The sequence below is a fragment of the Vicugna pacos genome, chromosome 7, assembly GCF_048564905.1.
Source record: "Vicugna pacos chromosome 7, VicPac4, whole genome shotgun sequence".
NCBI lineage: Eukaryota > Metazoa > Chordata > Mammalia > Artiodactyla > Camelidae > Vicugna > Vicugna pacos.
This window is the reverse complement of record NC_132993.1, coordinates 10,823,612-10,847,150: the sequence shown is the minus strand read 5'-3', so window position 1 is coordinate 10,847,150 and position 23,539 is coordinate 10,823,612. Positions and strand designations below refer to the sequence as shown.

Here is a 23,539-nt window from a genome sequence, read left to right as displayed (position 1 = left end):
ATTGTAGTTGCAAAGAAAACCCTCCAAAAGCTTCCCTGTGTTTAGCCCTGGACCCCTTTGGAGACCGTCCTGGCCTTTGGGAAGCTACTCCACAGATCAGTGCTTCTTGCCTGGACAAACCAAATCTTGCAGAACCGGGTCTCCATCCACACAAGGCCAGACCTGGGACCGTGAATAACTCTGCTGTTACTCAGGCAGCAGATGAAAGTGCAGCTGTCGGCGCTGGGGCCCTATGTCTCCTGAGAAGAAGTGGCTGCTGGCCCAGATGTGAACCCCCGGTCTTGAGGTTTCCGGAGAGCAAAGCCAGGCAGAGTCTTTGTCTTGGTCTCTTCTCCGAAGGGGCTCAGTCTGTGAGAAAACGATCCGTAGAACAAGATATGTATTTGATTGTAAAGGACACTGCTTGGTTATCTTTCTTTTACGTTTGATCCCCACAGTACTGTCCACTCCTTTGCAGTCTTTCGTGTGGGCTCTTCCTCTTCTCTTCCTTATTTTATCCTGATTTCTGGACTTTTTATTCTTGTCTTCTCGATCTGCACATGCATCTTGGATAATGTCATCCAATCCACGATTCACATTGCATCTCTCGTTAGCTCCAAGCTAGTTCTCTGAACCACCTACTAGGTATTTCCACATTCCTAATTTATAGGTTCCTCAGCTCAGCTTATTCCCCCAGAGTTCATCACCCTCTGTTGTAGGCGCCCGATCCAGCGAACTCGGGGAGCCCTGTCTTCTATGGTCAGGTGTTTTGATGTGATGCCTGGAGGGTTAAGAATCCTTCTTCTATATGTTCAAGATCTTGTAGTAACTTTCAATGAAAAAAATATGAAAATGAATATACATATGTATATGCATGGTTGGGACATTATGCCATACACCAGAAATTGACATGTGATTGACTGTACTTCAATTTAAAAAGTTTAATTAATTTAATTTTTTAAAAAAAGAACCCTTCTTCCCTGCCTCTTGTCCTCTTCCACCTTTTCCTCCTCATTGCCACTAGAGTGACATGCATCATACATAGATTTGATCATTCTCCCAGTCCCTTCACACATTCCCTATCCTTCTCTTTTACATTCATGGTAAAATTTAGATATCTTAACCTGACACAAAGGTATTTCACAATCTGGACTCTGGAGATCTAGCTGGCCTTCAGTCCCCTCACCCCTGCTGGTTTTCATTCCAGCATCACTGAACCAATGCTCTCTGACCCCCTCTGAGCCTTTGCACGAGCTGTCTCTCCACCTTCCATGGTCTACTCTTCTCATCTGCAAGGCTGACTCCTACAGTTCCATTCATCACTGTCCTGACACAAGAAGTCTTCTTCTGTTTCAGTCCAGCCCCGTGTTCCAAATAGCAGTATGGGAGGCTTCCCTTACCACTGTCTGTCTTATTTGCCCGAATAGAGTCTCTTTGGGCTACTGGTTTTCCTGATACATTTTGAATAAGAATGGTCACAGGGCATAAGTCAGTCAGAAACAAAGCAGAGCAAAGTCTCGGAGCGTAGACAGATGTCTGTCCTGCTGGGTAGTGTTGAGGGTGATGCTGGATGCCGAGGCAGTAAAATCCTCGCTGTACTCAGGTAGGAGAAAGATCTGGTTTGGGTTCTGATGCCGATGATGGTGACTTCTTCTTAAACAGATGCCGAGTGAACTGCTGGGTCCACGGCAAAGAAATGAGTGAGATGTTCTATGAGCAGCTACCACTTGTACACAGCCAACACCAAGCCTCCCTCTGCTATAAGAACAGCAGCTTCTGCTCCTCTTGCACACTTTTATTGAAGGGTAAAGAGGAGGAGGAGGAGAAACTTATCTTCCTTTTCAGCTATTCACATCCTCCCTCAACTGTACTTTCCAGCTCTACTGAACCTTTTCTAAACTCCAAAAATGTCATAAGCCCCTGGACTTTTCCTATGCTGGTCCCTCTGTCTAGTCTACCAGAGAATTATTTCTTTTCCTACGAATCTTACTTAAAACCACACCACTTCTGTGAAGTCCTCCCTTCCTTTCCAGAAAGATAAATCATTCATTTTCTCTGTGGTCCTACATCAATTTAAAGAAACCCCAACTTTTGTCCTTATAATCCAGCTTGAAATGTTGGCCCCATCTGACTCCTCACAGGCAAATATGGCCTTGGAGAGACTGGACTTCATATCCTTTTACATTGTAACCCCAGGATCCAGGACTGTGTGAGATATACTGGATGCAAAACTAGAAACTTCATGAGAGCAGAGACTTTTTTGGGTTCATGCTTGTATCCCAATGTCTGATCGTAGGTCTGGCACATAGTAGCTGTTCAATAAAAATGTATTCAACAAACAAAAGAAAGAGTCAGATATATTTTCCTGGAATTGACCCTGAATTTGTGCCCCAGTATTCCCTACTCACCCCCAAAATTATTCATTGCTCCAGTTTCCCATGTCCCAGGTCTCATTCTCCTCCCTAACTGAGTGAACGAAGGCCCTGTTGTAAAGCAGCTTAAAATGGGAGGCTGATGGAGACACCTCTGTGGAAAGGGCTAAAAAAGAGGCATGGAATGAAGACAATTATTTTTATTCTGGTGATTTCAGTTGGAAGGGTGGATAACCCCCGAATTGGCCCACTTCTGTAAATGTCATACCTGCACAGGTTCAGGGACAGAATCTTCCAGCAGGGCACTCCACAGTGATCCCTGGGCTCAGAAGAGGGCAGTTCTCTTAGGAGAATCCCCTCCCTGCCACTGGAGGGGCCATCGGAGCGGCAGGCATCAGTTGGTGCTACTGTTGAATTTCAGGCATACTAAGTGTCATTTAGTTATAGAAGCTGCAGTAAACTGAAAAATAATTCCCATAGAAAGAAGTCTCCAGTCAAACTCTTTAAAAGAGAGAGAAAATAGAGAGGACTATACAGAGTAGAGAATCTTGAAAATTTCATCATTAACAGTTGAAATTAGGGAAATATACACAAACTGTTATGATAACTCAGAGAAAAAAAATGTGACAATGAGTGTGTATATGTCCATGAATGACTGAAAAATTGTGCTGAACACTGGAATTTGACACAACATTGTAAAATGATTATAAATAAATAAAAAATGTTTAAAAAAAAGAAAACTAAAAAAAAAACAGTTGAAATTACGGGTTTTGGAATTAGACTATCTGGTTAATTTCTAGTTTTGCCAAGTTACTTAGCCTGTCTAAAGACAATTCCCTAATCTAGAAAGTGGAGTGAATAATTCGGGGCTCCCAGGTTTTATTTAGTCAAGAAAATGAATGCAGATTGCCTAACATAATCCCCAGCACAAAATTAGACTCAGTGATAAATGATGACGTTTGTAGCAATACAATTCATTACCAATTTGAAAGCTAAATTTGAAGGAGTGATTACTGTGTACGAGGCATTGTTATAACCACTTAACATATTAACTCATTTAATCCTTACAGCAACTCTATAAGGTACATACTTTTAATAAAACAAATTACAGATCATAAAATTGAGGCACAAAACAAGTCATTTGCTTCCCCAAGATGAGAGTAAGAAACAGAACCAGCATTCAGATCTAGGCAGTCTCCCTCTGGAAACTTCATGTTATCCACTTACTTTGCTGCAATGGTAGTTGTTAGGGCGTGTCATGGATGAAGAACTGAGTCTGAGTGAGAAAGAATGCAAAGGAATAGCAAGCATTAACCGAAAAGAGTGATTGTTTTCCCCAACCTGAATTGGTCGGGAAAGTCGAATGCCTAGTGGTGCTCTGTGAAAGGAAGGGAAGACACCACCTCTGTAGATGTGGGACTGTGGGTGTGGGCGGAGACAGTGACATCACAGGCAAGCAATCGATGGGCTGTTGACAGCTGGAGGAAGACCTGTTCCTTCTCCTATCCTGCCACAAGGCTCAGGCTCTCAGTTTATCTCTTGGAAGTGGATGAGGTCTTGGAGTACAAGGGGAATTCAGACCCTAGGCTTCTAGGCACCAGCACAGGGTTTTTGTTTGTTTTTGTCATGGTCAAAACATTGGGCTTCCTGATGGACACAGTTTGTAACTTCTGCATCCTTTTCCCACAGGTCACCTGGGGGTTAGAGTAATCCAGAACCTAGAGAAGAACAGGGGGGAAGCTTTTCTGGAATGTCTTTCAGACTTTGGTCATGACAGAATGTTCTAGTGCATCCACGACCCAGCGTTGGGGCTACGGCTGAACCCTGCTCACTTGTTGGGGGCAGCACTGAAAAAGGTTCCCTGATGAGTGTCTCCCAGAAGAAGAAGGGTTTCTTCCAGGTCCGAGAGACATCCTCACACTTCTGTGCTAGCAGTTTATCTATAGTAATTCACTACCACATCCTAGGTGACCTAGAATTTGTAAAAAAAAAAAAAAAAAAAACTTCCTAGAAATAATGTTAAATTGCAGAAAATCACATCAATGACATTTGGATTTCAGTTCATCTGATGAGCATCCCACAATTTCCCTAAAATGCTTTTTTCCCAAAGCAAGCATTGTTCAGAGCAGTTGTGAGACAGCTGCTGAAAGTCCTTACATCAGCATTTGTCCACACCCACTTCCATTGGTGGAAGCTCTGCTAAGATGAGTTGCTACACCATACCTAATCCTCTCTGAACATGCTCTGGGCACCTACGAGATTTTCCTAAATTTGTATATGTCTGGTTGCTTCGTTCCCTTCCCCACACCTTTTCACTCCGTTAAGCATCAGCCTAAAGGAAAAAGAGAGGACGTAGGATTATGTGCAAAGCACAGAGGTTGGAAAGCACATACAGTATTTGTGGAAAAGAATAACATTAGGCTGGCTAAAGAGACGAGAGTACTTTTAGAGTGAAATTTGAGGTTGGACATAAGGACAAAATGGAAAAGAGTTCCAGAAGTATTCCGAGAAAACACTCAAGGGTCCAAGGAACACAGGTCAATTTACCACAATAGTCCAGAGAAAATTCAAAAGATACAAAACCCCCATATTACAAAAGATAAGGGAAATCAGAAAAGTCACAGAGGCAAAACCTGCCATGCTACTTCTTCAAGGGAAGGGCGTAAACAGTCATGTGACCTGGATAAATGAAATTATCACATTCAGTCAAGTCTAAGAGGCTTTGCGATCCTTTCTGAAGCAGTGAGGGAGGAGGGCGTGGTCTCGGGCCAGGAAGTGGGTGAAAAGTGTTGGCATCAGAGCCTTAGTTCAGCCCAGGAGCAGACAATGTTCTCCATCTGCTGCCACCATGAGCAACAGGCTCCTCTGCTGTGCTCTTATCTTCCTCATCAGAGCAGGTGAGTCCTGAGCAGAGGTCAGGAATCCTTGTCACTGGCTTCCCAGGCTCCAACAGCAAAATGTTTTGTCAGGAAGGTAGCACTCATCTCTGCTCCCCAGGCTGTTTCTATTTGATCCCTGCTTTGTCTCCCACAGGCCTCAAAGATGCTGCAGTCACACAGTCCCCAAGACACAGAATCCTGAAGACACAACAGAAATTAATTCTCCAGTGTTCACAGGAGATGAATCATTATTCAATGTACTGGTATCGCCAAGACCCAGGATTTGGGCTGCGGCTGATCTATTACTCAACTGGTACCGGAACTACTGCGGAAGGAGATGTCCCTGAGGGGTATCATGTCTCTCGAGACAGTCAGACCGATTTCCCCCTGACCCTGGAGTCAGCCAGCACCAACCAGACATCTGTGTACTTCTGCGCCAGCAGTGAATCCACAGCGCTGCACGGCCACATCCTCTCCACACAAAAAGAGAGGCAAACGGAGGAGTGAGGGGGTGCTGTCCTCAAGATTCCTGACCCCGACTAGAAGTTTCCTCAGAAGCCTGCACTGAAGCCCTGCCTTTGACCTTAATATTCTTTGCTTCCCTTTTCCCATTCTTGTCTAAATCACTCTCTCAATTCTCATCAAAGTCTTTGCCCTTCTTTGATATTCTACTAGACTAAAGGATATTAACCCAATGTGAATATTTTCTAAGACCAACCTCAGTTTTCAGGTTCAGCTGTAAGAAAATTTTGATGAAACTGAATTCTGTTCAATTAAGTCAAGAAAGGAGAAAAACAAAAAGCCAAAGATTCTTCAATGAGTGTCTCAATGAGTAACCATGTTGGATGGGAAGATAGGGTATTGGGACTTCCTCAGACATGCAGTGGCCTGAGCATAAGTAAAAGAGGATGCAACGGTAGTGAAAGGTTGTCAGACAATGTGTGGGTTTAGGAAGAACTTAGTGTGTGTGTGAAAGGAAGCGGAGAGGGGTGAGAAAGAAATGAAATGTGTTTGTCTTCAGGGATTATCCGGGAGCAGAACTTTCACTGTACAGTCCCCAAGGGAGGATGCTGAGTGCCAGCCAGCTGTCTTAGTTTTCTATTGCTGGGTAAAAAATCACTGCAATTAAGCAGGTCAAAACATCACCCACTTATCATGTCATGGCTCTGTGTGTCGGAAGTCCTGGATGGGAGGGACTGTGTTCTCTGCTCAAGGTCTCATGAGATTAAAATCAAGGTGTCATCTGGCAGCATTCTCTCTGGAGCCCCGCTCCCCCACCAAGCTCATCCCTATGACTGGCAGGACTCAGCTCCTTGTGGTGGTGGGACTAGAGACCCGGTTTCCTTGTTGGCTGTCACTGGGGAATTGCTCCTACGTCTTGACTATTATAAATAGTGCTGCTATGAACATTGGGGTGCATGTATCTTTTCAACCTGGAGTTTCTTCTGGATATATGCCCAGGAGTGGGACTGCTGGATCATATGGTAATTTCACTTTTAGTTTTTTAAAGAAGAGTTGATGCCATTTTTAAAGGTAGATGCTACCAGTTTCTGTTCTTGACAAGCTCCATTTTTGCAAATGCCTCATCTCCACAGGTTTAGGATCAGAATGTTCCAGCAGGGAGCCCCGCAGTCATTGCTAGCCTCAGGGATGGACTATTCTGTTGGGAAGAAATCCTTCCTGTGATTTGACAGTCAATAGCCAACACGGTGTGCATGGTCACTACTAAGGAGCACAGAGCCACCAGGGTGACCCAAGGAGTCACCCTCCAAATAGCAGGAGATTGGAATTTGTTCCTGCTACTGAGAATATCAAAGAAGTCCATTGGCTTTCCAGCTTTCATTCCACTGTGAGGTGACCACACACTCAAGCACGCAGAGGGAAAGGTTGGGGTGGAGGGTGGATGGAGATGTGGAGAGACAGAGAAAGAAAAGAATGCTCTCCCCTTGATCCTTGAATCTTCTAGGTACACCAGAGTCCCTGTGCACCAGCAGTTTATCAACGCAGCCATATCCTCTGCACAAAAGTGGAAAACCCAAGACATGTAGTGACCCTGCCTTCCCCAGCTCCCCTCACCCACACAAGAACACCCAGAGCCCTGCCTGCCAGGTTATCATCCTTTCCTCTGCTTTTCCCGCCTTAGTTGCTTTCTTGCCACATCTCCCCACTAATTTTTAGTGTTGGTGATTATGATTGTCTTCTGTTGCTGCTACAACAAGTAACTGCATACTTAATGGCTTGAAACAATACAAATTTATTATCTTATAGTCCTAGAGGTCCAAATTCCAACATGGGTCTCACTCAACTAAAATCAGAATATTGGCAAGGCTCCATTCTTCTCTGAAGGCTCTTGGACAGAATCAGATTTCCTTGCCTTGTGGTTCACTTCCTCTAGCTTCAAAGTCAGCAATGTTCCTTCTCTGACTCTTCTTCCACACTCCCGTCTCCCTCAACACAGCTAGGAAAGGTTCTCCACTCTGAAGGACCCACGTGATTAGACTGGGCCTCCCTGGATAACTCATGCTACTGTCTACAGCTCAAGGTCAGCTGATAGGCAACCTCAATTGCATCCACAACCTTCCCTCCTTTTTGCAATCTAAACATTCACAGGTTGGGGGGATTAGGACTTGGGCATCTTTAAGGGGCCATTAGTCGGCCTACTGCTGGGATAGTCCACTAGAGGGCGTTAACATATTACTTAATATACACTTGCATTTCAGACACCGATAAGACAAGTGTACATAAAATTGGATACTATATGACCAATTAAAAGAAAGCTCAGTACCAAAATCTCACAAGGCCTTTTGAAGGTTACTCATATAGTATAGAAAAATATACAGGATAGAATGACTTCCTCAGAACCAAAAACGGCCTGAGGATAAGTAAAACAGGATTTGAAGTGTGGTGAAAATTCTATAGTCTGTGTCTGGGTTCAGGATCACCCACAGAAAAAAAATATGGCTGTATAATTAAAGGGACAGATGTGTCCTTCCTACAGGGGTTTTAAAGAAATGGTTCCTTAGATGGATAAAGGCAAACATACTTACTGTTGTCAAGAGACTGTCATCTAAGAAGGATGGATGAGAGACGCGGCAGATGTACTGAGCAGTGTCTCAGAGGAGGAGGCTGAGAGCAGGCACTGAAGACACGCAGGGCAAGACACACGGGGATGGACAGTGTAAAGCAGAATGCCTTACATCAAAGTGTAAAAGATGGAGGAGACGTTTCAGAGCTCCTGGCCACCTAGAGAATTCTCTCTTCTTCCCAGTCCCTTTGTTAGGGACACAGGAGCCTGGCCCACACTGGGGAAGTGAAGTTCCCCAAACTCTTGACTGTGGTGGCCTTGGGAAGGAGAGATCAGAGGGAAGGGAAGTTTCCAGGAAAGAAGGGTGGGAAGATACAGCAACTGGCTTCTAAGTACAAACATACTGGGGACTCGGCTCAGCAGTATCACTTTAGTGTCTTGGTTGATGTTGAAGAAGAAAGAAGAGACCAGAGCAGCCTCACAGTCCGTGGGATGGGGAGGCGAGAAGCAGGTGTCTGAGGAGAGGGAATTAGCCAGTGGGGGATGGTAGGAATATAGAAGCAGCAGCCTCCTAAATCTTGGGTTAATCTAATATGGAAAATGCTTAGGATAAAGTACAAAGCTTTGAGTTGTAATTGTCCACCTCTATGATGTTGGAAGTACCACGGAACCTGGGAAAATCCAATGGACAGGAGCATAAATAGATACTTTTGTTTTGTGGATGTGGGTAAGCTGTGAAAGATTTCTAAAGATGAAATTTGGGATGACAAGTTGTTACTAGGTAATACAAAATTATTTACTGAGGCAGTTTCTTGAGAATGAAAACTGCTAGGGGTTTTTCTTGAGAGTACCAGGATCCATAGCTAGGGTATGGAGGACTGGCCAGGACAACATGAACACCTAGGATGGAAGTAGAACCAAGTTTGCTCCCTACAGCCTTTTCCAGAAAGGAATGGTGCAGAAATATAAAAAGAAAGAACTCTCCTAGAGTAGGGTTAATGTCACGACTCCCTCACTCCCATGGACTGTTAGAGCCAAATGTCCACCTGAAGGGGACTGGGGCCAGAAAGCCACCTCTGAGATTTGACGGCAGCCCAAGAACTGGGATGAGGACCCACTTCTTGTCTGGAGATAATAACGATTTAGCAAAATACAGAGGGGCTCGGTGAAGCTCTAGCTGTGGTGGGAAGCAATTAGGAGCACAGGGCAGTGTCTTTCCCTCTCCTCCTCCGCCCCTCTCAAGAATACTGCGATTCCAACAGAGCCCAAGAAAAGCTCAAGGGAGTTAAAGGGGGGAAATATTCTGGGCAGCCCCAGGAAAGTTATCTCAATGCAGGAAGGGCATAGAGACCCAGAAAATGGAGCCATCTGTGAGCTGCTGGAGGAGCTAAGATGATGCGGGGACACCCCAGTCACCGGCAGAGCTCCGCATGGCTGGGACCAGAGCAGAAAAGCACAGACTGACTTAACGATTCTCCAGGGACAGTAACCTTCCCTGTGGAGCCGCATCTGGAGACCACAAGCAAGCAAAGCCACACGCCACAAGCAGCAAAGAAACTGAGTTTGCTGGTAAAAATGTGAGGTTGCTGCAGAAGGCAGATGTCGCCTCTGCCTCTCACAGCCCCTTTAAGAGGAAAGACAGGAGGAAAGGGAAGAAAGATACATCCAACACCAGCCTTGAGGAAAGCAGTTATTCACATTCATGACTAAGTTTAACCTGCTAACGAGAAAAGAGCCCTGGGTCTAGGATCTTGAACTGGATACAGACCAATAAAATAATCCATGACAGGGATTTGGCTAAATTTTCACACAAGACTCTTTTAAAAGGTCGTGGCTGAAAAATATGTCCATGGCCATACAAAGACAGGAATATACTTGAAATTTTTCTGCAGAGTAGAAATGAGAGGTAGAAAAACAGAAAATGTGTAGTTTTGATGATAGCATGTTTCACGTTCTCACATTTCTAAGTGATGATCAAGTATGTTACACCAGTTTCCATCTTAGAGATCCAAAATATTTTTCAACTTTGACCAAAAAAAGGTGCTAATAAGAAGCTGTCAAATGCACAGAAACCAGCATTCTCCCAGGAGGGCGAGGAAAATGACAGGGATCACAAGCCTCACCAGCCCGAGCTGGCCTGGACTGTCGCCTGGGTTACACTTCCGCTTTCCCTATAAGGAAAGGGGCGTGGCTTCTCTCCTGAAAAGGAGGGCCAAGTAGCCGCAGAGAAAGAGACATCACAGAAACCGACTAGAGCCCCCAGGGCTAGCAGACGCCTGAGTGACACTGCCATGGGCCCCCGGCTCCTGGGCTGGGTCCTGCTTTGGCTCCTGGGAGCAGGTGAGACCCAGAGCCCGTGGGCAACCTCGCCTGTAGCTTGCAGGTCTTAGCTCAAGTCCTTTCCTAAGGGCTGCAGCATCAGGTGCCTCCTCGGCTGCCTCTAGCCCTGTCCCCTTCCCCCACAGGCCCCGTGGAAGCTGACGTGACCCAGAGCCCGACACACCGCATCACAGAGACCAGGAAGAAGCTGACAGTGACTTGTTCTCAGAATATGAACCACGATGCTATGTACTGGTATCGACAAGACCCAGGGCTGGGTCTCAGGCTGATCTACTTTTCACGGAATGTTAATTTTACTGAAAAGGGAGATATCCCTGATGGGTACACTGTTTCTCGAAAAGATAAGAAGGATTTTTCCCTGACCCTGGAGTCGGCCAGCATCACCCAGACCTCCTTATACCTCTGTGCCAGCAGCGTATCCACAGCGCGGCACAGCCAACTGCTGTCTGCACAAAAAGGGCAGCCGCAAGGGCCCCACCCAACCAAAAGGAAGAATTTCCCCCATCATCTGTGCCCACAGAAGTCCTTCCCTGACTCCCCAGCTGTGAGGACTCTGAGCAATGCAGCCCCTCTGCAATGTGCCCTCCGCTCATTTCTGGCGCTAAGGAGCTTTTCAAAGCAGGCCCAGCTAACTGCGTTAAGTCTAGCACCAGGGGTAAAGCATTCCTTTCCTAGAAAAAGACTTTTGCACACACTGCAATCCTTTCTCCTTACTGAGGATCGTTATTACCCAAACTGAACATTTTGTTTTCAGTTCAATCACTTAACAAAATTTCACCCCACATTTCAAGTCCTCTTCTTACAAGTCTTGTAGCTTGGAGGAACAGCACGTTCTGAGTTGTTAACTAAATCTGTTATCTCATTTTCCTCATCTCAGCAAATGGTCTGCCATCCACCCAAATGCCCAAGCCAAAGGTGGAGAAGTCGTCCCCATCATCTCTTGGATACTCTCTTCCCACCCCTAATGTACCCTCCCTGCACACTTCTAAGTATTAAACTTCTTGCAAATTTTACTAGCTTTTCTTAACCTCACTGATAATACTGTGGTCCAGCAAATGCTGTCTCTCACCTGGATTCCTTAACCACCGTCCAAATTGCTACCTGCCCTCACCCACTTAAAGCTTAAAACTCATCAGCGTCTTTCACTAACTTGGCTGACATCTGAAGTTTATGTTACTTTACAAGCCTCTCAACAACTCCACGATGTGGTCTTTGCACCTGTCTCCCTTCCTTAACGTGAACGTCCCTTTTCCTTCAGTTACACAGCTACCTTCCGCTCTACCACCCGCCTCAGGCCCCAAATATGTCCTCCGCTGACTCACCCCTGGGTCTTCACCAATAATGTTCCCTCTACCTGGACACCTAATTAATGATTTCTCCACATACCAATTCAGAGTCATTTCCTCCAGGAAGATTTCTTTGAATCCCTGACTGAATTAGTTCTTCTCTGTGCTCTAATGACAGCCTGAACATCAATCCTCAGGGCAGTTAACATACTCGATTGTTTGCTGTTTAAAACGTACATGAATAAATGTTGGAGTTAATGAGAGCAGCGACTATGCTTATATTGGGTACTTTTTTTTAATCTCCATACTTACCAGAGTGCCTGAGGAGAGTGGGGTTAATGAATGAAGGATCAGTCATACCATCTTCCCAACACCCCTCTGACTAGTCCAGGATCTGAGCCCCCTGCAGAGTCCTCACCCACCCATTCTTTGGGGAGATTCCAGAGGTTTTCACGTGGGAATGCAAACAAGATGAATCACATACTCGAGTAGTGTTTAATTCTTCCTCTACGCCAGCCCTGGTTTACTCTGTGCTATATATCACCCCGAAAAGGATGTTGCCTCTCTTGGGTACCACGATATCCATGGGATTCTTTCCTTTTTCTGTTGGACCCTAAAATACATGCCAGCCGCTGCTGAGGCTTCTGCTCTGTACCATTTCACCTACCAAGCAAGGCAATAAGCAGACCCTAGTATTGCTCCCAGTGGGCTCCATCATCACTCCCAGGTATAGTTTCCTGCAGAGTAGCATCTCTGTTGGTGAAGTGCACGAGGAAACCTTTTGCTCAGCCTTTGCCTTTTCCTTCTCTGTGTTGGAGGGGCAGAACTGCAAGTCTGTGTCTTGATCCCCAGTGTCTTACTGAGACTTTAGTGCAAAGGTTCATTCAACTACATACATCATTCACCAGTCACTAAAATAGTAATTTTCACCTGGAACAAAAGCACACAGAGAACCTCATCCAACATACAAAGTCTGGCAACAAAAACTCAGCTTAGAATCTGCTCATCTTTCCAAGAATGACTGCTGTCTTACTGGGTCCGTCTACCCTGCCAGACCCCTGTCTCCACACTTAATTCAAGGTGAGCTCTCTCTCCTGGGAGCATCTCATGTGATTATCAGCATAGGCTTCCAGTGGACCATTCTCTCCTTTTCAAAAGATTTACCCAGACATTTCAGAATTTTAAAAATTGCTGCCCCTTAGGTCCGACCTTTTATCATATTCTCAATGTTAATAGAATTATACTAATTAAGTCAAAGATGTCAGTAGAGGTTATAAGACCAAAGACTGTTCCCTGTGAAAGAGTCTACTTCCAATTACTTATTCTTGGTTCCTGGAGGTCATCACAACTGACCCGCATCCCACGGGAGCCTCTGAGACAATGATGTCGACAGATCCCTTCTTGCTTTTATAGAATCCGCAAACCTAATGCCTTCCATTATATCAAGGCCTAGAGCTGGGAAACCTTTATTCCTGACTTAGACCTGCATTAGGCACCAGATTACTCTGCCCTTTGTTTCCTAGGACTAGGAGCGTTCTGGTTTTACACTGTTCCTTAGAGGGATCCAGTCTCAGTATTCCTTATGGAATTTTTCCCCTATGATTAATTTCCACCTCAACCAATCTCATACATGCTAAAGAAATATCTACAAAATTTAGTGCATATTTAGAGTTAAAACATGCTATGGTTTGGATGTTTATGTTCCCCCAAAATGTATGTTGAAATTCTAATCGCAGATGGGCTGGTATTAGGAGGCAGGGTCTTTGGGAGATGACTAGGTTGTAAGGGTGGAGCTCCCATGAGTGGGAATAGCGCCCTTTTACAAGAGACCCCACTGAGCTCCCTAGCCCCTTCCACAAAGTGGGGCTACAGCAAGAAGGCTGTAACCAGAAAACAGCCCCCACCAGACAATGCAGGCACCCTGCTCTCAGACTTCCAGCCTCCAGAACTGTGAGAAATAAGTTTCTGGTGTTTTTAAGTCATCCAATCTGTAGTATTTTTGTTATAGCATCTGAACAGACTAAGACAGAACACTATTCACAATATTCTAGTCTTAATTTTTGGTTCACTCACTGCCACTGTCCTTGGTAGACTACTATTTCTATATTCTTCCATTAAAAATGATTTTCTTCAGTATTCCATCCTTTTCCCTCTTCTTATTACTTTATTCACTTTGCCTGAACAGTAGCATTCCAACTTTATCACTTTAATAAAAATCTCTATTCTAATAACTTCCAAATTAAGTGTTCTAGCCAGATAGCTAATCTGAGCTTCACTCCAATTTATACAACTTTCTACATGGTGATGTCACTTGAAATCTCCATTTGTACTTCAAACTCAACTCTTCATATTCTGTGCACTTAATCCCCTTGCCAGTCTTGATGAAAACCAAATTATCCAGTTTTTCATGTGAGTAACCAGGAGTTTTGGAGGGCAGTCAAGGAGCACGGTTTTGCAGCAATCCTTAAAAACTAGTTCCTGAATATAACTTTGATGTGTTTCATATTAGAGAAAAAACCAAAATGATTAAAAGTAAATGTACCCAAATTGCATGAAAAAATAAAAAAGAGGATCATACACTTACATAGAATGACACAAAGTTACATGGACACACACAGATGCACACGTGAAATGTGAGATTTTCTCTGTCCATCCAGGAATTCAGGTCCCTCTCTGTTTAGATGGAGAATCTACAGTTTTCTCAAAGTTTCTTTGTTTGGGATTCCCTCCAATTCCTCAAGTGTAACAAAGAAGACTTGAGATATGTTCTTAGAAACATATGTAGAAAAAAGTGAAAGGGAATTTGTAAGAATAAAGAATGAAAGTATGAAACAGAAAACAATATTATAGACCTGGGTTTAGGTCAGAGAACAAAGGCATCTCAGTGTTTGGACTAAATTTAAAAAGGTAAAGACAGTACAACGGCTGTACAGCAGAATGGGTGGGCAGAGTGGTGGTGTGTAAATGAAGAAAGAATTAAAGAGAAAAAGGGTGTGGATTTTATGGGCATCCCCCCCACCCCCCACAGCCCTTGGCAATGATGCTTCTTTCTGCTTCCAGGTGTTTGACGTTACACTAAGTGAAATAAGCCAGTCACAGAAGGACAAATATTGCATCTTTTATCACCAAAATTGTTTAGAATTTCTGGCACATGGTGATAATAAAAGCAGAACAACTTTCAATTAGGTTTTATTATTTTTTTTACATCATTATGTATTATTTTACTCATGTTTGCAATTGTCCAAATAATGTCCTTTATAGCAAAAAGGGAAAAAGATTCTGGTCTGTAGTCCAATCCAAAATTACATCTTGTGTTGAGTTTTTGTGTCCCTTTGCTCTTTAATCTGGAATTTTCCTCAGTCTGTCTTCATCTTTTGTAATCATGACAATTTTGAAAAATGTAAGTCAATTACTTCATAGAAGAGATGGTGCTTATTTGAATGTTGTGGTAGAGCACTGGATAAAAATAATTTGTACTTTCCACGTTTCTCTTGGTATAACATTTTCAAGCTTTTTATTATGAAAAATTTCAGTTGCAAAAGCAAGGAGAATAATAATGAGCCCTGTTACCCAAAAGCAGTCATTAGTATTTTGCTGTCCTTCCTTCTTCTATTCACGACACTTTTAGTTGATGTATTTGGGAGCAATTTCCAGACATCATAATGTTACCAAACTGTTTGACTGGACCCGTGCATGGGTCCTGGCTCAGGCTAAGATCCCTTGTCTTGGTCAGGGGAGTTCTTTTTCCTGTCAGATTTGTGCAGCCAGTAACAAAACAGACACTGAGACTGTCGCTGAAACAGCATGAGCTTTATTCAATGACCAAAGAGTGGAGAAGTGGGAGCCTAGTTCACAAATCAATTTCTCAGCCCAGTTTGAGTGGAGACACTAAATACATAGGAGAGTCAAAAAGTAAAAGGAGGGATCTGGAAAGAGTGGAAGGAATATTCATGAGTTATCCAAGAACAGGGGTGTGGCTTGGACCTGGACCTGGTGCATCACTCCTTTCCTGTCCTTGTAGGGGATCTTCCAGTCGTTGTGATGGCATCTGTCAACTGTCATGGCACTGGTGGGTGTGTCATTTAGCATGCTAATGAATTATAATGAGCATATAATGAAGCTCAAGGTCTATTGGAAGTCAAATCTGCCACCATCTTGGGCGTAGTTCGCTCTAGTCAGTTCTTCTTATTTAGTCTTTGCAGCTTCCTCCTGAAGATAAGAGTAATTGGTTGCCATTAGAGGGCGGAGCCAGGGGTGTGATTCTGGGGCAACAGCCTTGGTAACAATATTTCACTCCAGATTTTAGAAAGCTCTAGAAAATAATGACATGTTTATATTATCTTAATATTATCTTACCTAACAAAGATTTTCTAATTCTTTAATATTATGTACTATGAAAATTACATATAAATTTCTCCTATTGTTACCGAGTCCAGGCTCAGACCGCTCGCCACACGACAAGCCAATAAATTGCAAGACAAGACATTGGGGTAAAGAAAAACAACTTTATTCAGAAAGTCAGCAGACTGAGAAGATGGTGGGCTAGCATCCCCAACAACCATCTTATCTGAGTTATAATTCAGGCTTCTTTTATACTAGAAGAGGAGGAGGTGTGGCTGGTTGTTGCAGACTTCTTGGTGCCTGACAGACCCTGAAGGGGATGTAACAATCCTTCGTTCTTGCGTTGTCCACCTGAGTCTAGTCACGATGTTCCTGCAAACCTCCAGCAAGACAAATGTTACTCTCTGTTCTGCAACTTTTTATCTCTCTAGGAATGAGAAGTGTTATACCTTTGAGGGTCAAGCCTGGGAGGCAGAGCCTATAGAAAGGGCTATTATGCATAATTCAGGCTATTGGCAACCTTCTTTTACAAAGGTGCAGAGCCAGCATGACTAAGCGCAAGCAACAGAGCTTAAAGGCTAGAGCCAACGGAATAGATCCAATATGGAGTCAGGTTTGTATTTTCTGCTACGATACTCTGCAATACAAGATGCCAACCTGGATGCAAAGATGTCCTCTGGACGGCTGGGAGCTACTAGAATCTGATAAAGTCCCCTAAATGCTAAAGTAAATCATTTCAAAAGCAGAGAGCAGCACAACAGGAAGGCAGAACTTGAACCAGAACACCAAGCCAGACATATTTCTTCTGACCACTTCTGGTTAAGAGATTCACCAGGAATTCAGAGGAAAAAAATTGATGGTTAATATCAGAATTGGAGCCCTGGAGTTTGTAGCTTTTCCTTCCTAGCAGATGAGCAGATGAATTTGGATGAGGTACCTATTACACATGTATCATGAGACTTAGAGAAAAATCAACAGAGATTATACAGGATGCTTGGTAATGGATGAAAGTTTAATATCCATGGTGGCTAAACCATGGCATAGTAAGTGTAGTTTTAATTTTATAGATTAGACTTCATTGAAAAACTATTCCTACAGAAATATTTTGGAAGGCAAATCTAAAAAGACAAAGTCTTACTTAAGGCTGCTAAAAATCAGTGAGGAATTTTAACATAGTGCCTGAGACAAAATTAATCTTCAGTAAATGATGGATGTAGTGATAATAGTCAATGCTTTTAATGGCTACGTTTATTGAGACAGGCACAGTTATAAGCAATTTATACGTATCAGCTTGCTGCCTTCTTACCATAACCCTGTGAGGTTGGTACTTTTATTAGTTCCATTTTACATATAAGGACACTGAGGCCCAGAATTTGCCCATGGTCAAAGTTGGTAAGTCAAAGAGCCAAGTTTGAAGCCCAGGCAGTCTAGCAGCAACGTCTGAAACCAATACATTACTTGTCACAATTACTGTTGTTAAATAATATTGTATGAAAAACTGAACGTGCTGTGAAAGAAATGTACATTGAGAGAGGGAGAAACAGTAAAGCAGTCCTAATCAGAGCTGGTCAAGAAAAAAAAAAATCCGACTTCTGGAGACGCACTTTCAGAGACTCACAAGAAAGACTGATGGGACTCGCATTATGGTTGTATTCACGGCTAAGATCATCACACAGACCTTGTAAGGGATACACAGCTAGAGCATCAGGGAAAGAAGACATTGGCAGAGTTTGGAGGAATCCTTGTGAGATGTTCTTATGCCCTCTCCCTCCCATGAAGGCACACACTTTCACCCCAGCGATAGAAATGAAGCAAACTGTGTGTAATGTCTCTGCCCAGAGAAGCCCGTTAGAGACTCTACTTTGGGTGGCTGGTATTATGCGCTGAATTGGATCCCCTCAAAGTTCACATGGTGAAGTCCTAACCCTCAGTACGTCAGGGTGTGACTATATTTGGGGATGATAAGTTCTCTAAAGCAGTAACTAAGATTAAATGAGGCCGTTGGGATGAGCCCTTCCCCAGTATGCCTGATGCCCTTATAAGAAGAGAAAATTAGGGCACAGACACACACAGAGAGGGAGGACACTGCGAGGACAGAGGGAGAAGACAGCCACATACCATCCAAGGAGAAAGGCGGCAAAAGAAACCAACCCTGCCAACACTTTGATCTCGAACGTCTAGATTCCAGGACAGGGAGAAAATAAAGTTCTGTTGTTTAAGTCTCACAGTCTATGGGGCTTCATTCTGGCAGTCCCAGCAAACTCATAGAGCTGATCACATAGGCATTTGCTGCCTAGCATATACCAAATTCTAGACTCAAGGAGACAGAGCAGTGTTCAGCGTAGACTCCATTGTTTCTGCAGGCAGGTACAATGAATCACACTCACAAGTTATCAAGTGGTGGGAGTGCTCCCGAAACAAGTTCCCAGATCAAGCCAAGGGCTTCCCTTGTAAGCAGTTCCTTCTACAGATCACCTTGCGCGCGCGCGCACACACACACACACACACTCTCACAAAGAAAAGGGATGGCTTTCACTTTAGCTCTTCCAACCTCTCTAGAATCTAGCAGGTGGCTGAGAGATTACGAGTGTGGGCGGGACAGGGACTTCATAGTCAATTTGCCCAGAGCCTGGTCCTGGGGAAAGATGCACCCTTGCCTTAAACCTGCCATGGGAATCAGGCTCCTCTGTGCCTTTTGTTTCCTGGGAGTAGGTGAGTTTGGGGAGGTCATGGCAAACCTTTGTTCTATTATTTCTAGACCCTGGATAAGATTACTCCTTCATCAGGCTTCCCAGTGACCTCTTTTTTCACCTCCCCCATCCGTCTTCCATAGGCCTCATGGATGCAAAAGTAATCCAAATTCCAAGATATCTGGTCAAACGAATGGGAGAGAAAGTTCTGATAGACTGTGTACAGGACATGGGCCATGAGAGAATGTTCTGGTATCGACAAGACCCAGCTCTGGGTCTGCAACTGCTGCACTACTCATATGGTGTCGACATTGTTGAGAAAGGAGATATGCCCGAAGAGTACAATGTCTCCAGGAAGAAGAAAGAGCGTTTCGCCCTGACCCTGGAGTCCGCCAGCACCAGCCAGACATCTGTGTACCTCTGCGCCAGCAGTATATCCACAGCACTGCACGGCCACATCCTCTCTGCACAAAAAGGGCAGATGCAAGGGAAGAGTGACTCAGGGCTGAGTTACGCTGCTCCAGTGGCACATGTGTGCCCATTAGACGACAGGTAGACAGTGAGAAGGAACCGAGCCCACAGGCACACATCTTGGCTAGAACAGCACGGGTTATTTTTCAGGACCCATTCAATACTCCTTTCCAAGTTAGGGGCCATTCTGACGTTAACCTGCTCAGCCTGATGTGTTGTCTAAATTCATGATACTCTGCCCCAACCAGGAGGAGGGGCCCTCTCACAGAGTCACACTGAGGAAGCCCTTCCCCACCCTACTATCTTTTAAATCAGCCTTCCTTTCCCTCCCCTCCCCTCCCCTCCCCTCCCTTCCCTTCCCTTGTCCCTCTTACTGTACATTTGCTCCTTTGCTCAGTATCTTTGCTCCTGATGTCTCACTAGAGGGCCCTCACACAATCTAAACCCTTGGTTGACATAAACTTTATTGTCCATGTGCTGATTCAAGAGAAAGTTTGTGGAATTTGAGTTTTGCTCATTCAATCTAAAAAGAGGAAAACTGATTTTGAAAAATAAATCTTTCTCCAGGTTCTCTGAAAGGTCAGTAATGTTTTATTTGAAAATTCTGATCGGGAACTGTGGTGCAGAATGTGGTAAGAATTAGGTTCTAACTGCAGTCACGATCATTTGGAGAAAGTATTTGTTTATTTTTAAGAATGAAGTATCCCCTCAGTAAATATTAAGTGAATCTCTTCTGTTTGGGAGTACACAAGCAATGTAAAGGGTATTAGAAATCCCAGAATGTATAGCACAGGGAACTATATTCAATATCTTGCAGTGACTTACGGTGAAAAAAATATGAAAACGAATATATGTATCTATGTATATGCATGACTAAAGCATTATGCTGTACACCAGAAATGGACACATTGAAAACTGACTATACTTCAATAATGTGTATATATACAGAAAAAAAGAAGCCCCAAAATGCAGGGGATTTGCAAAACCATTAATGAGAAAAAATGGGCATATGAAAATATATTTTGATTCAGTGCTAAATTTTGATGTAGAAGAATTCAAAGAAAAAAATAAATCAATGTGTATTACAACACTCAGGATAAAGCTCATATGAAAGACAGGACTTGGGTTGACTTTGGATAAAAATAACAGAGAAACAGTTAAAAGAAATACCCTGCAATGTTTTGTGAGAGGTCCCACTAGAATGAAGGAGTGAATTCTTTCTTTGAGAAAAGGCAGGAGTCACGAGTCTCCTGGCTGTGGGTCAACATCCAGAAGAGAGAAAACACACCTTCACAGAGTAACAGTAAATAACAGAACATCTCATCTACAAACATTTACCCTCGGTGGACATCCAGGGTGTCTGGGAGTCCTACAATCTCTCCAAAGTTTTTTTTTCTTTTTTTAATTCCCCACAGAAAGCATTGCCCAGACTCAGAAAATCGCTGCAGGGGAACAGAAAAGGCATGAGCCTGAGAGTCTGTTTCCAGCGCTGCCTGGGAGCCTCCCCATCACAGCTGCCACCTCCTCAGTGGAGCCCATGTAGAGGGAGCGCTTTCCCCAGACCCGGTTCCTCTCCGCGTCTGTGCTGACGCGGGTGCACCTGCTTCTTCCAGCATCTCTCACCTCGCTTAGTTTCAGTTAGGAAGCTAAACAGACACCCGTCTGCAGGTTCACAGCGGGAGGCTACCACCCCCACACCAGCCTTGGGGCGCAGCCCACGCAGGGCAGTCTCTGAAGGGAGTTGTAGTCAAGCATTCAGACCCCCACAGCTTGTCATTCTTCTGCATAAGATTTGCATTACTGGTCCTAAGACTGCATCCTGAAGTCTCTTTATTTGAGGCCTCGGGGCTTGGGGAGGGGTCTCCTAGAGGGAGCCTCCTAGTGGGAAGAGGGGGAGGGGTCCTGGGACATTTTTCCCCACTCTGACTCAGTACCCAGGGCTTCACCACTAGCCCTCCGGTCACACCCTCCTCCCTGGCCCTAGGGTCCAAAAACCTGCAGGAGCATTTTGTTCGAGGCTCTCTCAGCAGGGAGAAGACCTCTGCATCCGTGCTGATCCACCGGACCCCTGAGCAGTGCGCTGTTCCATCGAAATGGAATGGGGAGTCAGCGCTTTCTTAGATTTCAGACTCTTGCAGTAAGTAATTCGGTAATTTTCAGGAAAACTTAGGATGGCTAAAATAGAAGATGTGGGGGATTGTTTTGGAAGAAAGTATGATATATTTGACCAGGAAATTTTGCTGTACTCCTACATGTCAAGAAAAAATTGGATTATTCTCTACCTTTCACCAGTATACTACTTAGTAGGGTTTATTTTGAACCTCTGTCTCTAACATCTCCCGTAGATGCAGAAGCTACACGTGCACACCATACAAGGGGCTACTGGAGTATTAGTATCCCCAACATACCGCATTTCCTCTATTATAAGGAAAATTGTTTTCCACAGATTTATTTTTCTAAAATATTGCCAAGTCCTGTAATCAATATTCATTTCTCATGTAGTGGAACTAACCACCACCCCAAAATAACAATTATGTTTTTAACCATATGTCTTATAATAGATGGAAACTCAGAATCAAATAAACAAGTTAGTTTGGCAAGAACTTCTTTCTCCAGGTCCCTCGTTTACTTTAGGCTATTAGACCTGAAGCTCTCAGTCATCCACCAGCTTCTACTCTAGTAAGGCACAAGCAAAAGTGAGGCAGTCCTGAATTGTACTGACATTAGCTCTTGATCTTTGGAGTCACATAGACATGGATTTGAGTCCTGCCTCTGTCACTCACTTGGATTTTGTCAACCTTGATAGGTTATATAAGATCTTTATGCCTAATCTGTAAAATGTCTTAAAATCTGTAAAAATGAAATAATTGTTGCCTCAATAGCCTAATTCATAGATAGACTGAAATAATACATGGAAAGCAAGTTTATGGAAGTATAAACAATTTCAGAACTCAAAATGGCTTAAAGACTTAAACATAAGACAAGACACTATAAACCTCCCAGAAAAAAATAGGCAAAACATTTTCTGACATAAATCTTAGCAATGTTCTCCTGGGGCAGTCTCCCCAGGCAAATAAGAATAAAAGCAAAAATAAACAAAAGGGATCTAATTAAACTTACACGCTTTTGCACAGCAGAAGAAACTGTAAGCAAAATAAAAAGACAACCTATGGAATGGGAGAAAATATTTGGAAGTGGTGCAACTGGCAAGGGCTTAACTTCCAGATTATATAAACAGTTTTTACGGCTTAATAACAAAAAACCAAACAATCCAATCCAAAAATGGGCAGAAGAACTAAACAAGCAGTACCTCAGTGAAGACATACAAATGGCCAACAGGGACATGAAAAATTTCTCAATATTGCTAACTATCAGAGAAATGCAAATCAAAACTACAATGAGGTACCACCTCACACCAGACAGAATGGCAGTCATTCAAAAGTCCACAAACGATAAACGCCAGAGAGGGTGTGGAGAAAAGGGAGCCCTCCTACGCTGCTTGATGGGAATGTAGTTTGGTGCAGCCATTATGGAAAACAGTATGGAGATTCCTCAAAAAACTAAAAATAGACTTACTGTATGATCCAGCAAGCCCACTCCTAGACAGATATACAGAGGGAACTCTAATTAAAAAACAAACATACACCCCAATGTTCATAGCAGCACTATTTACATTAGCTAAGACACGGGAACAACCTAAAAGTCCATCACAGATGATTAGATAAAGAAGTTGTGGTGTATTTATACAATAGAATATTACTCAACCATAAAAAAAATAAAATTATGCCATTTGTACCAACAGGGATGGACTGAAGAGCATCATTCTAAGCTAAGTAAGCCAGAAAGAGAAAGAAAAATACTACATGATATCACTCATATGTGGAATGTAAAAAAAAAAAAAAAGACACAAATGAACTTATTTACAAAACAGAAGCAAACTCACAGACATAGAAAACAAACTTATGATTACCGGGGGGTAAAGAGAGTGGGAAAGGATAAATTGGGAGTTTGAGATTTGCAAATACTAACTACCATATATATAAAAAAGATATACAATAAGTTTCTTCTGTATAGCACAGGAAACTATATTCAATAACTTGTAGTACTCTAGAGTGAAAAAGAATATGGAAACAAACACATATAACTATATGTATGA

The 23,539-nt window shown here is 43.5% G+C and overlaps 1 gene segment (V, D, J or C); it reads left to right on the top strand.

Annotated features, from left to right (window-relative positions):
* Positions 1 to 5,199: 5,199 nt before the first annotated feature.
* LOC102524957 (T cell receptor beta variable 6-1-like) lies at positions 5,200 to 5,737 on the top strand. The segment is given in 2 exon segments: positions 5,200 to 5,248; positions 5,385 to 5,737. Coding segments are annotated over 2 exon segments (402 nt in total).
* The last annotated feature ends 17,802 nt before the right edge of the window (positions 5,738 to 23,539 follow it).